This window comes from Trachemys scripta, chromosome 1, assembly GCF_013100865.1.
Source record: "Trachemys scripta elegans isolate TJP31775 chromosome 1, CAS_Tse_1.0, whole genome shotgun sequence".
Taxonomy (NCBI): Eukaryota; Metazoa; Chordata; order Testudines; family Emydidae; genus Trachemys; species Trachemys scripta.
In genome coordinates, this window is record NC_048298.1 from 137,365,644 (window position 1) to 137,379,544 (window position 13,901).

Here is a 13,901-nt window from a genome sequence, read left to right on the forward strand (position 1 = left end):
TGATCACTGAAGAGCCTATGTCCTCTTATAGAAAAGTTGGGGTCTTAACCCTAGTGTCCTGGCCAAAATCCATTTTGGGACATTTCATTCTGCTGACCTAAATTCCCTAAATTCCCTGGGATAAGGGATTCTTCTTCACTTCTTGTCTTAATTTGTTGCACATGGTTGCTGTGCACTGTTAACAAGCTGCCATATTCCTGTAGTGGGTTGGTGGTGGTCCCCACTCTGGGTCTGTGGGAAGCCACTCCGCCTCACGACGTCCCTGTGTGTCGCCCACTGTTAGGAATTAGCAGGGCCACATGCAGCCTGGGACTCTGATCTGCAGTCAGGGCAGAGTAGCAAACACAATTAGGAGCCCAAGCCCTTAGTCACAGTGGGACAGCAAGAGTCAGTTCTGGCCAGTCCTCACGCCCCCAGTGCGAGTGTGAGGAGCTGGGAGCAAGAGGCACAAGGAAGGAGCTGAGAGTGAGAGGGTGTGCTGCTGGAGGACTGAGGAGCACAAGCGTTATCAGACACCAGGAGGAAGGTCCTGTGGTGAGAATAAGGAAGGTGTTTGGAGGAGGCCATGGGGAAGTAGCCCAGGGAATTGTAGCTGTCATGCAGCTGTTACAGGAGGCACTATAGACAGCTGCAGTCCACAGGGCCCTGGGCTGGAATCTAGAGTAGAGGGCGGGCCCGGGTTCCCGCCCAAACCTCCCAATTGACCTGGACTGTGGGTTCTCCCAGACGGGAAGGTCTATGGGCTGTTCCCCAACCCACATGGTGAATCTCTGAGGCAAGAAAATCCATCAATAAGCGCAGGACCCACCAAGATAGAGGAGGAACTTTTTCACACTGGTCTCTGACCGTGAAGGCGTATTGCTGGAGGGTAAGATACCAGCGCATTAGTCTGCCTTTGGAGTTCTTCATAGTGTTTAGCCATTTGAGGGGTGTGTGGTTGGTGATAAGCACAAAGGGGGCCCCAAGAGCGTCAATAGCCCATTTGACTGCAAGGGCCTCTTTCTCAATGACCAGGTACTTATACTCTCGGGGGAAGAGTTTTCGACTGAGATAGAGGATAGGATGCTCTTCTACATCCACCTCCTGGGAGAAGACTGCCCCGAGCCCCACCTCAGAAGCGTCTGTTTGAACCAGAAACTCACGGGTGAAGTCAGGGCTGAACATGACGGGTTCCCAATATAGGCTTTACTTAAGGGTCTAGAAGGCATTTTCACACTCGGCCGACCAACACACCTGGCAGGTGCTGTTCTTGGTCAGGAGTGCCATGAGTGGCACCACGATTGACACAAACTGGGGCACAAACCGTTGGTGGTACCTGGCCAGGCCCAGGAACTGCCGAACCTGTCGCTTTGTTGTCAGTGCCAGGCAGGCCTGTAGCACCTGGACCTTCCCTATGAGGGGGCAGACTAGATCCCGGCCAAATGTATATCCCAGGTATATAATCTCTTGCCACCAGATTTGACATTTTTTTGGGTTGGCCATGAGTCTGGCATCTCGCAGGGTGGTGGCCATCTGATTTAAATGATCCTCCCACTGGCAGCTGTAGATCAAGACATCGTCCAAATAGGCCACAGCGTACTCCAGATGGAGGTTCAGGAGTTGGTCCATCAGGTGCTGGAAGGGCACTGGAGCTCCATGGAGGCCGAAGGGCATCTGGGTGAAATGATATAGCCCACTTGGAGTGGCAAAGGCAGTTTTCTCCCTGGAGCTCGGGTCCAAGGGGCTCTGCCAGTACCCTTTCGTAAGGTCAAGTGTCGTTATATACTTGGCTGTGACCGTCGAGGAGCTCATCAATCCTGGGCATCGGGTACACGTTGAACTTTGAGATTACATTTACCTTCCAGACGTCTATACAGAATCGGAGAGTTCCCTCAGGCTTCGGAACCAGTACGATGGGACTATGCCACTCTCTCCGTGACCATTTTGTGACTCCCAGCTCCACCAGTGCTTGGATTTCCTTCTCGACGATCTCCCGTGTCTGTCTCCCAGATCCCCTCCCTGGGGTTCATCTGGATGGTGTGCTGCATGACTCTGGTCTGGCCTGGGAGTGTGGTGAAAGTCGTACAGAGGGCTTTCAACAGGCACCAGGCCTGTTTCTGTTGTTCTGGGGAGAGGGCGTCACCCAGTTGGGGCTTCTAGGTCTTGGCCATATCAGGGACCCGGGGACCTAAGGCTTGCTCATGAGGACAAGGGACGATCAGCAGTCCTTCACGTGTATGCCAGGGTTTCAAAAAGTTAAGGTGATAAACCTGCTTTTTCCTTTTTTGGTCTGTTTGGTGAATCTCATATGTGACCGGCTCTACCCACTGGACCACTTCGTAAGAGCCCTGCCATCGGGCAAGGAGTTTTGACTCCTCCGAGGGGAGAAGGAGGAGCACTTAGTCACCGGGTTCGAAGGTTTGGTCCCAAGCTCCCTGATTGTAGTGCCATTCCTGAGTCCCTTGGGCCGTCTGGAGATTTTCTTGCACGAGGGTCCCGGCCCGAGCTAGTCAATCCTGTAATCATAGGACATATTTCAAGAACCCCTGGGAGGCCAACAGGTTGTATTCCCAGGCGCCTCTCATTAGATCCAGCACCCTGCGGGGTTGTTAGACAACAGGAGTTCAAAGGGGGAGAATTTGGTGGATGATTGGGGTACTGCTCGAATGGCTAACAACAATGGCGGGATCAGCTGGTTCCACTGTTGTAACTCTTGTGAAGGGAACTTCCTCAGCATGTCCTTTAAGGTTCTATTGAAGCGTTCAATGAGCTCCTCCATCTGCAGGTGATGACACAGACTTCTTCGGCTTCCTAATGCCCAGCAGTGTACACACCTAGCAGAACAGCTGGGACGTGAAGTTGGTCCCTTGATCTGTGAGAAGTTCCTTGGGAAGCCCAACACAGACAAAGATCTTCACCAGTTCCATTATGATGATGAGGGCACTGGTATATTATCATGGAATGGCCTCGGGGAAGTGGGTTGCATAGTCCATTAGGACAAAGATATAGCAGAACCCAGCATTACTCTTTGGGAGTGGTCCTACCAGTCCATTGCAATTTGCTCAAAGGGGAAACCTACTATGGGCAAAGGGACCAAGGGCGCCTTCACCACCCAGTGGCCAGCTGTCACTTGGAGCACGAGTGACAGTAGTCCTTTACCTTGCAATAGACTCCCGGCCAAAAGAAGTGAGAGAGGACTCGGGCCACAGTCTTTTCCTGCCACAAGTGGCCGGCCATAGAGATGTCATGGGCCATCTTCAAAATGTCTCTCAGATGGCAACGGGGGACTACCAACTGTGTCTGAACCTCGTGGGTTTGTGGGTCCCGGTCAACCCAGTAGAGATGATCCACTACGAGCTCAAATCAGGGCCAGTGCGCCATTCTCTGGGGGTCTGTCACAGCTCCGTCAATGTGGGTCACTTGGTCATCGGCGCCACTGAGCATGGAATCGCCCCTGTGGTCTTGACAGAAGTCGGAAATGGGGTCTGCCGAGGGGTCTTCCCTCAGGGTATCTGGAGGCGGGGTCGGGTTCACAGCCTTGTCAGGGCCCTCTCCTCGAGGTCTCTCATCACTGCCTCTGAGGAGGTCTCGTTCCTCGGCCTTGTCGCTGCTTTCCCCAACAGAGTCTCCTTTCAGGACCGTCTGGGAAGGCGGCGCCCCAAGATTGGCCTCCTGCAGCAAGTGGGTAAAGCCCAACCAGTCCCACCTGAGCATGATAGGATAGCCAAATGTGGGGATCTCCTGTGTCACTCCACTTATTGTCAACGTGACCCGGTGTGACAAGTTGGATCACAGAAACCACCTTGAGAACTGCCAACTGATGTGCCAAGACTATTTCTGCTCCTGCTTTCCTGCCCTGGCAGCTTAGGACTTCAGTGCCCTGCCTGGTTTGAGCCAGACCCGCTAGCCTGCTGCAAACACAGTCCCAGGATCTGAACTAAATCCCCTAACAGCCATAGGCTTAACTGAAAGCAGTTTAAGAAGTGTTCCTGCCTTTAACACTCAGATGCCCAACTCCCAATGGAGTCCAAACCCTAAATAAATCCGTTTTACCCTGTATAAAGCTTATACAGGGTAAAGTCATAAATTGTTCGCCCTCTAGAGAGAGATGCACAGCTGTTTGCCTCCCCCAGGTATTAATGCATACTTTGGGGTTAATAAGTAAAAAGTAATTTTATTAAATACAGAAAGTAGAATTTAAGTGGTTCCAAGTAGTAACAGACAGAACAAAGTGAATTACCAAGCAAAATAAAATAAAGCACGCAAATCTAAGCTTAATACAGTAATACAACTGAGTACAGATAAAAATCTCACCCTGAAAGATGTTTCAATAAGTCTCTTTCACAGACTGGATGCCTTCCTAGTCTGGGCACAATCCTTTCCCCTTGTACAGCTCTTGTTCCAGCTCAGGTGGTAGCTAGGAGATTACTCATGATGGCTCTCTCTTTTCTCTGTTCCACCCACTTATATATCTTTTGCATAACGCAGGAATCCTTTGTCCCTCTGGGTTCCCACCCCCTCTTCTCAATGGAAAAGCACTAGGTTAAAGATGGATTCCAGTTCAGGTGACATTATCACATGGCACTGTAAGACTTCATTTCCCACTTGCCAGCACACACGTATACAGGAAGACTTACAGGTAAAACGGAGCCATCTGCAGTCAATTGTCCTGGTTAATGAGAGTCATCAAGATTTCAAACCACCATTAATGGCCCACACTTTGCATAATTACAATAGGCCCTCAGTTATATTTCATATTTCTAGTTTCAGATACAAGAGTGGTACATTTATACAAATAGGATGATTACACTCAGTAGATTATAAGCTTTGTAATGATACTTTACAAGAGAACTTTTTCATGAAGCATATTCCAGTTACATTAGCGTATTTTCATAAAATCATATAGAGTGCAACATCACACCTGGGCATCGGGGTACGCTCTTACATCCCCATGGATGCACTGAAGTCTGATTTCCCACTCTGCCAGTCCAGGGTTAGAGGTGACTTCTTGGCGGATAAGTGTCTGTCCATATCCTGAGTCTAAGAGGGCCATGACTCATTTCAGTCCCATCCTCGGCCGAAGTTGCAGTCCATATTGGGGCCTCCCGTTGCAAGTGTCCAAAATGAACACAGGAGAAGCAGGGTCCAACCTCTGGATGTCCTGGCCGAGGCATCACCTCTGTGGGAGGGCTTCGGCTATAATTCCGACCCTTTTTGTCAGGGCCAGGAGAGTGGCCCACTGTTCTGGGCGCCACCCCGCAACCACTGCGACTCACTGAAAGGTCACAAGGAATGGTTCAGGGTCATCTTCGGGCCCCATCTTGGAAAGTCTTAATGGCACTGGGGAAGCAGGGGGGTTTCACTGTGCTCCCGAATGGGGGCCCGTTAGGTCTAGGCAGCAGGGTCGCAAGCTGTAGCAATTGCGGCTGTTGGGCCCTCAACTGCTGCACCAGTTGCTGTTGTTGCTGGAATTGCGATACCTGCTGCTGCTCTTGGCTCTTGGCCAGATAATTACTGAGCTTATTGAGCTCCATCTCTCCCATTAGGAATATCTATGGTGCAGCTGATGCAGGACTTCCTACTGCAGGAGTTGGGCTGCTGCCCGAATTCTCTACCAAGTGTAGTGGGTTGGTGGTGTTCCTTTCACACACACCCTCTCCCCCCAATCTGTGGGAGACCACTCCACCTCACTGCGTCCTTGTGTGTCACCCACTGTTGGGGAATTAGCAGGGCCCCACACACTGCCTGGGGCTCTGGCCTGAAGTCAGGGCAGAGTAGCAAACACAGGAGTCCAAGTCCTTAGTCAGGATGGGACAACAAGAGTCTCTAGCTCGGGCCTGTGCACAAACACAGTGCAGGAGCCTCTGGCGGGAGTTGAGCAGAGTCTAGTGTCCTAGCTCAGCGGACTATAGGCTCCTAAGGAGAGGGAGTACTGCCACCCCAGAGGTGGGGTGGCCAAGGGGACCTGGGCCCACCCAACTCCACCATGTCCCAGACCAGGGCCCTAACAGTAGCAGAGTGGTCCAAGTCTTTGGCAACCACCCAGCCAGACGAAGGTTGACTGCCCCTGGGCCAATTCCTACCTTCCCCTTGGAGTGTACCTGGATCCATAGGGGGTGCTCTGGGTCGTCAGGTACAAGGCCCATGGTAGTTCCAGCAACTCCTCCATGGCTTGGTCAGTGGGTGACTCTGGCAGTTTTGACCAGTCCTCAGCTCCGCAGGGACCCACGGCAGTCTCCGAGCTCGGGAGCAGGCAGGAAAAGTCTGGCTCCTTTGGCAGCTGCAGCCCAACTGAGCTCCCAGACCCTTCTTTTACACTTCCTGGCTGTGTCCATGAGGGCTCAGTGAGTGGTCCCTCCCCCTCTGGGTCCGTGGGAGGCCACTCGGCCTCACTATACCACCCCAGAGGTGACTAATTTCAGTGAATGGTGAAATGAAATTGCCCCTGGATGTCTTTCAGTATATTTGTAAAGCACTGTGGGATCCTTCATGATGAGACTCCAGAGAAAAGTAAGGAAGGGTTGAAGTCCACACTGTCACCTCAAATTAAATTATGTCTTCTGAACAAGCTTTTCCCCTTACAATCTCTTCCTCCTCCTTTCTGTCTTGTTCTAGTCCCCTCTGCGGTTCCTATGATGCATCAGGTGAGTCGCACTACCAACAGCATCACATTGTCCTGGCCACAGCCAGACCAGCCCAATGGGGTCATCCTGGATTACCTGCTACGCTATTTCGACAAGGTGAGTGGAGGGCAATGGAAAAGAGACTGCCCTACTGTGAGCATTAGTGGGGGAACATGAGAAGGGAGGGACTGTGTAGGGAAAAGGAAATCTCTCTAGATTGGGGATGCAGCTGAGAACTGAGGAGAGCAAGGGGAAGGAGAGTACTTCCAGTGCGAAGAAAGGGGAATCTGTGGTAAAAAAACTGGGATTGGAAATTATTTTTCATCCAATATTTTCTCTTCTGTATTTCTCAGACTGATAGAACCAGGTGGTGTGGACCAGCAGAGGGGAGATCTCTAGCTGAGTTCATCCCTGGGATTAGATTAGATCTTTCGGAAGAGTTTAGGGATGCCAGATGCAAAGATGATAAAAGGAACTGGAGTTCCAGAAGTGATACATCTTTGAGAGGATGGGCTCATTTTCAGCAGGAACACTCCCATTATACCCTCACAGAGGGAAATCCCATGGGACATACTGGCATCTCCATCCAAGGCTGGATAGAAATCTCTCTGTACCTGTAAAAAAAACCCTTTGCGGATTAATGCTAGGAACTGTCCATTGCCACTCAGGCTCGGATGGCACAGGATCCTGCTCTGCTCGGGTGTGTGCCGCAGGAGTTTGGAATATGGGATGGTGCCAACTCACACCTGCCATTCATTAGGCAGCATGTTGATCCATTATAGGCTAGCAGATGAGACAAAATAGTTGTTTTCCACCCACATCAATCATGACTCCTAACTGGAGGTTGGTGGTTGCAGGGCAAGATGTCTGGAGGAGAGTTCAAGTCGCCTCTTGTTCCTCATCTCTGCTCTTCCACTGGAACACATTGCACAGTTGTTCAGTACAGGTCCTTCCTCTAGTTGTAATGGTGTCTTGTAAATGGTAGTGCCAATTCCAGCAGGTTGTCCTATGGAGCACTACATATGCTGTTGCAGTGGATTCTGGGAAGAGAGAGGCAGAGTTTGGTGGGCATAGGAGGTAATGTTTCAGGTCAAGTTGGGAGATTATTGAGATGAATAGCATCTCACCAGGGCCCCGTAGGAAGATATACCACCCATCCATGTCCTAGCTCATCTTCCTCACTCTTGCCCAAATCACACTTTTCCTTTTCCCTTACTATTCACTTCCTTTAAGGTCAGGAATAAGGGGCAATGGCAAAGCTGGGTGGGGAGCCTAGGACTGGGGTATCAGGGGAAAGGGGGCTGCAGGGCAGGATCGAAGGGCATTGTACAGGGAACCTAGGATTAGTTGCTGAAGAGTGTCATCTGTAGCTGGGCTCTCACATTTGTCATCTCTGATTGGCCATTGGCTTGCAGGCAGAAGATGAGGATAACTCATTCACCATAACCAGTGAGACCAACATGGCCACTATCTCAAACCTGAGCCCAGGCAAGATCTATGCCTTCCAGGTGCGAGCCAGGACAGCTGTGGGTTATGGGCCATATAGTGGCAAGATGTATTTCCAGACCCTGGTGGGAGGTGAGTGATGCACTTGCATGTACTCTCGAACTGATACCTGCACACACACACTCACACCGCTCATGCTCACACATGCCCATACACATGCCCACTAACTCATGCTCCCAAACCCCCTCACCCTTGCACTCCTGTTCACATAATACACTTGTATCCTGCTCTTTTTCATGCTTGAAGACCCACACAGACCAACCCAGGCCTTCACAGATGCATATTTGCATATGATCACACACCCATATGATCACTCATACAAACTTCATGTGCCTGTGTGCAATCTCGAGCATATCTTTTACTCAGATTTTTGGTACATCTACATCCTCAGTCCCTTGCACTCTTGTGCAAATGCCCATCAGAACTGAAGTGTGTTAGCAACACGAGCTGTAGGGGAGCCCAGTACCGCATCACACAGGGGATCGCAGTTCATGCAGACAGGTCACAGTTCAGTGCTCTGCAATGGTCTGATGGAAATCAGGCCCCAGAGCATCCAGACAAAACCTGCTTTTTGGCAGGTTCAGCCTTCATTCATGGAGGGAGCAGTGTATCACCTGTGACAGTTCTGGGCGTGGATCAAAGGGGCTGGGTCAGGGCAACCTCTTCATACATCTCTCCTGCCAGCTGAAGGAAGGGGAGAGGTTGGCCCTGGGAACCAAGGTGGATTACGCTCAGGTGGCTGCTCAGGAGTCAGTGGATCCAGGCGAGCGTGGAGCAGGGGATGCAGAAGAGGATAGGAGGGGCTGTGGGATTTCCAGGGGGAGGAAGGGAGGCATTGGAGACAGAGAGATTGAAGGGGATAATGGAAGAGTTAATTGGAGGGTGATGAGGTATCAGGGTTTGACTGCGAGATCTAAGGGAGGCTGGAATAGTTCTCTGGGTGGAGCCTGGCTGAACTGGTAGGAGATTCTGACAGCCCTTGTCCTCTGTGTGTGTGTGTCTCTCCCTTGCCAGGCGAACGCTCGGAAATGGTTCAGGACCGGCTGCCACTTATCGTGGGCTCAGCACTTGGTGGTCTGGCCTTCTTGGTAATTGCTGCCATTGCCATCCTTGCCATCATCTTCAAGAGGTGAATTCCCTCCCCTCCTCATGCCCAGCACCTGCACCCCAGCCAGTGGATCCCCCCTACCTAAACCCACCCCTAGGGAAACCCAGTTCCACTGTACATTCATCCAAACCCCCATGAGCTCCCATCTTGCTCTGCATCTCCCTCAGGGGGATCCTACCCCATTGCTCCTAATTGAGGGCCCAATCCATTGGAAACACTCCCATTGATGTCACTGGGAATTGGATGAGCCTCAAGTGAAAACAAAAGGGAAGCTTAAAACTAGTGACCACAAGGTGTTTGGCTGCAGCATAGTACAGAATAGACTTGTAGATTAAAATTTCAGGTCAGCAAACTCTAGGGAATGAATGAAGAAATCTAGTGAATAAAAATTGATGGGAGGAAGTATTAAAATCTACTGATGTAGAAGGTGCCTGGGGAGTCTGAAAATACCCTTTAATTAAGAGCCTAGGAATTATAGCTCATCTGAAAAACAAGAATACAAGGAGTGCAGCCCACGTGGTTCCAGGAAGGACTAATTCAAAGATAAGGTAGGTTTAAAGAAAGCACTGTAGAGAAAAAGGCAAATAAACAAGAGTATAGACTGTCTGTTACGATTTGCAGGGAAAAGAAAAGAGTAGCATAAACCAAAGCACAACAGAAAAACAAGAACACCCTGGGGTCTGAGAATGAATGATGGGATCCTTTTGAAAGATAAAAGCAAGAACTGATCAACATCCCCATCCTCAAACTCACCCCAACTCTGAACCCTTAGACCCTATATATGTGTTCTCCATGTCTCTGCTCCACCCTACCCCCCTGCATTCTGCAAAAAGGAACCTTTTAGCCTTTCCTCTCATGTATATGGAGTACAACTATATAACCTACTTTAGAAAGCAAAATCTAGGGTTTCTTTTTTTGTTCTCTTTCCCTTTTTAATATTTGTTTTCCTTTTTCATGTAAACTTTTTTCTTTTGTTATTTTTTTCTGGGGAGGAAAGAATGAAAAAAGACAAATGTTGTTATATTTCTGTTGTAGTCTCCTGTTGTAACTTTGGACTGTTAAACTATAATTTTATGTTATGGTTGGAAATATGTGATATTATGTGCACAACTCAATAAAGCATATATTTTTTTACAAAAAGCAGAATGAATTAATACTAGCCAAAGCTGGGGCTGAGGAGGGGACTAAAAGGATTCTGTAAATACATCTGTGGGAGAAGAAATACCATAGACAAAGAAGGCCCACTTATAAATGAGAGAATGGATGAAATTAATGATGACACCCAAATGGCTGAGATAACCTACTCTCTTTTATTTTAAATCAGCTTTAAATAAGAAAAATAAATTTGGACATTTAGTAAATAAGGAAAACCTTACAAAATAGCTATTAAAAAGATTAGGTTTATATTTAGAAAATTTAAATACATTATAAATGTATATTACATTTGGAAACATTAACACATATTGTCTTGTCAATATGCAATGTAGGGTTTTAAGGGAATTACACAGATAAACTTATTTCTGGAAAATTATGGGAACCCGGAGAGGTATCAGAGGACTTGGGGGAGAAAGCAAATGTAGTGCTGACCTTCAAAACAGTAAAAATCAGGGAATGATGCTGGCAATCATCACCCTGTAATGACCGTTCCTGTTCATGGTAAAATAACTGAGCAGATCTTGAGAGAAATATTACTCACTAAAGTTGTGAAGGTTTAACAGAGTCCTGAGAAAAATACATCATTTATGAATAATGCAGGATGCAATACAAGCCTGATGGTTGTTATTTTTTAGAATTAAGGAATTAGTGGATGGTAGTTGTAGTTATGTTGTACTCTGGACACTAGTAAAGCAATTAAACCCTGTGTTTCATGAAATCGTATCTCAAATTCCAGTTGGATTGGATAGAAACAGTCATATGGATTCAAAACTGGCTGAAAAACTGTAACCTGAGGATGATGATAAGCAGAAAAGCATTGAATTGTTGGGAATCTGTGTGTTGAGATGCCACAGGGCTTGGTTTGGGACCTGATTTTATTTAATCTGATCTAGAAGTTGTCAAATAAATGAAATACACAGATGATACTAAATTAGAAAGAGCTGTGAATACCTGTGAGGACAGAGAAGTATTATAAAGTAATATAAAGTAAAGAGAGATTAGAAATATGGGCAGAAAAATAAGAAAACAAGATTTAACTTGGAAAGTTTATCTAGAATGGCTGGAGAATGACCTGAGACATACATACTGAATGGGAGGAAGAAGCTTGCAAAGAGACAACGGAGGCTGGAAATTAGATACGTCTTTGCCATATGATGACAGCAATAAAGACTGCTGCGATTTTGAGCTGTATGCACAAAGGCATTACATCATGGGACATGGAGGCCCTGTCTGTATGATCTCTGTGTTCAGTTTGGGGTATCACACTACTGGAAAGACGTGTCAAGGTGGACGTAGTTCAGACAGGAGCAACAGAAATGATACGGAGGGGCTGACTAATGGGGAGAATTAAAAACAACTAAATCTGTGTAACTGGGGTAAATGACACTTAAGGGGAGAACAACATAGTTGACGAGTATAAAAAAAACATAGAAGGACGAATTATTTAGGGTGGTACTAAAAGGAATAACCTGTAGTGATGGGATGAAATTAAAAAAGTTTAGCCAGCATATTGGGAAAACCTTCCCAGGTAATTGTGTTCAGCTATGGAATAGTTTCCCAGAGGGACTGGTGGAGGTCCCAACCTTTTGCATGTTTGAAACTTGACTGGATACAGCAATGGTAGATGTGCTGTAGGGAACAACCCTGCATTGGTCACCAGCAGATGGTGGGGACCTTAATAAGTCTCTTCCATCCTTGACTTCTGTGCTTCTTTGATTCTGACCTCACACTGGGGAGCCTGGGAGACCCTTTCCTGCTTGCTTTGATTTCCCCCTTTTTTTGTGTCCCACAGTAAGAGGCGAGAGACCCCATATACAGACCGCCTGCAGCAGTACATCAGCACACGGGGTAAGTGTTACCAGGGATAGGTGGCAAGGGGTGTCTCTTCAGAGCTCACTCACATCTCTTCCTCCCTGGGGCTTGGCTATGATCATGGTTGGGCTATCTCTTCTTCCTGGTAGGGCTTGGGGTGAAGTATTACATTGACCCTTCGACCTACGAGGACCCCAATGAGGCTATTCGGGAATTTGCCAAGGAGATTGATGTGTCCTTTGTCAAGATCGAAGAGGTCATTGGATCAGGTAATGCAAGGAGAATGGCAAACCCCGCTGTATGGCCCATAGCTCTGCAACTCATGATGTGACTCAATCCTGACCCACATCACTGCTAGCCCACATTGAGAATCAACCTCTGCCCTACTTTCTGGAACAATATCAGTGCAGCTAGTGCATCCTGACCAGAGTGCACCTTAACCTTAACCCCTAGCTTGGTCCAAAGCTTTGTATAAAGCAGCATTGGAAAGGCCACCCCCAAATCCTTGTTTGTCCCCCAATCTGTTTCAAACCTTAATACACATCCTCATTCAAATTGGAGCTTTGACCATGAATTTTGTGCTAACCCAAACCCTAACCGCTACCCTGGTAGTTATCAGTCCCTGGGATCTTAACACTAGACTGTTTATCCAGCCTGTCCCTCACTAGGATCTCATGTTTCCCCATCTCATGCTAGCTGTGTTTTCCTCCTCCCCTGGTAGGAGAGTTTGGAGAGGTGTGCTTCGGGCGCCTGAAACCCCCGGGGAAGCGGGAGTACACAGTGGCCATCAAGACTCTGAAGTCAGGTTACACAGATGAACAGCGGCGGGAATTCCTGAGTGAGGCCAGCATCATGGGGCAGTTTGAGCACCCCAATGTCATCCGTCTGGAGGGTGTGGTCACCAAGAGCCGACCCGTCATGATCGTCACGGAGTTCATGGAGAATGGCTCGCTGGATTCCTTCCTCAGGGTATCCCAAGCTGGACTCTGCTCCACCCACCCGCAACTCTTTGTCACTGTCAGCTCCATCATTTAATCTCTCCATCCTCTTCTCTCTGTGTCTGTCAGATGTCAAGGCCAGTTCCCTGGAGGTTTGATGGAGATAATGATGAGACACTGAATGGATCTCTCTGGGGCAATGTGTCGAGAATCTTCCATCACTGGCCAGGTCACCCAGTGGGAGATGGGTAGACTGTTCCACAGTCCAATACAAACTCACTGATAAGAAATATTTCCTGATATCCAGGCTAAAATGCCTCACTCTGCTCCCTGTCCTGCAGTTACTATTAGTCCTATCCCCCGAGGTCTCCTTAGGGAGGTGGTTTTCAAGCTGTGCATCATAGGGCACTTTTAGGTGGTCCATGGAGCGATCTGTTGTCCAAATGGTAGTGCTTCTGCCTTCAAGCAGTAAAGCTTCCTGCTAGTTATAGCCTATTTCAGGGCTCTTAGAGTTTTCAGAGGTTTTTCTGATCAACTAAATTAAAACAAAACCAAAGATGGATTTCTCTGCTCCTTGTGAGCTGCTTCGCCACTTTCTTTACCAGGTGTCTCTTTGATGATAATTCAACCATGGCCAGATTTGCAGGTGACAGTTTGCTGACACCGCAATTGGAAGGTTATACAGCACATAGAACCAAACTAGAGACCTGAAAGATCAGAGCAGAGGAGGCTGCAGGTTGCTCTTTTTTCCTGTAGCCACGTCATCTAGCCGCTATAGAG

The 13,901-nt window shown here is 48.3% G+C and overlaps 1 protein-coding gene across 2 annotated transcripts in view; it reads left to right on the forward strand.

The window, feature by feature from the left end:
- Positions 1–13,901, forward strand: part of LOC117885296 (ephrin type-B receptor 5) — a 142,014-nt gene that overhangs the window by 123,114 nt on the left and 4,999 nt on the right. For both annotated transcript variants that reach the window (XM_034786589.1, XM_034786590.1), the window contains 6 exons: positions 6,595–6,719; positions 8,018–8,180; positions 9,123–9,237; positions 12,164–12,219; positions 12,333–12,452; positions 12,905–13,152. In XM_034786589.1, coding sequence (XP_034642480.1) covers positions 6,595–6,719; positions 8,018–8,180; positions 9,123–9,237; positions 12,164–12,219; positions 12,333–12,452; positions 12,905–13,152 — 827 coding nt within the window. The remainder of the gene's footprint in view (positions 1–6,594; positions 6,720–8,017; positions 8,181–9,122; positions 9,238–12,163; positions 12,220–12,332; positions 12,453–12,904; positions 13,153–13,901) is intronic.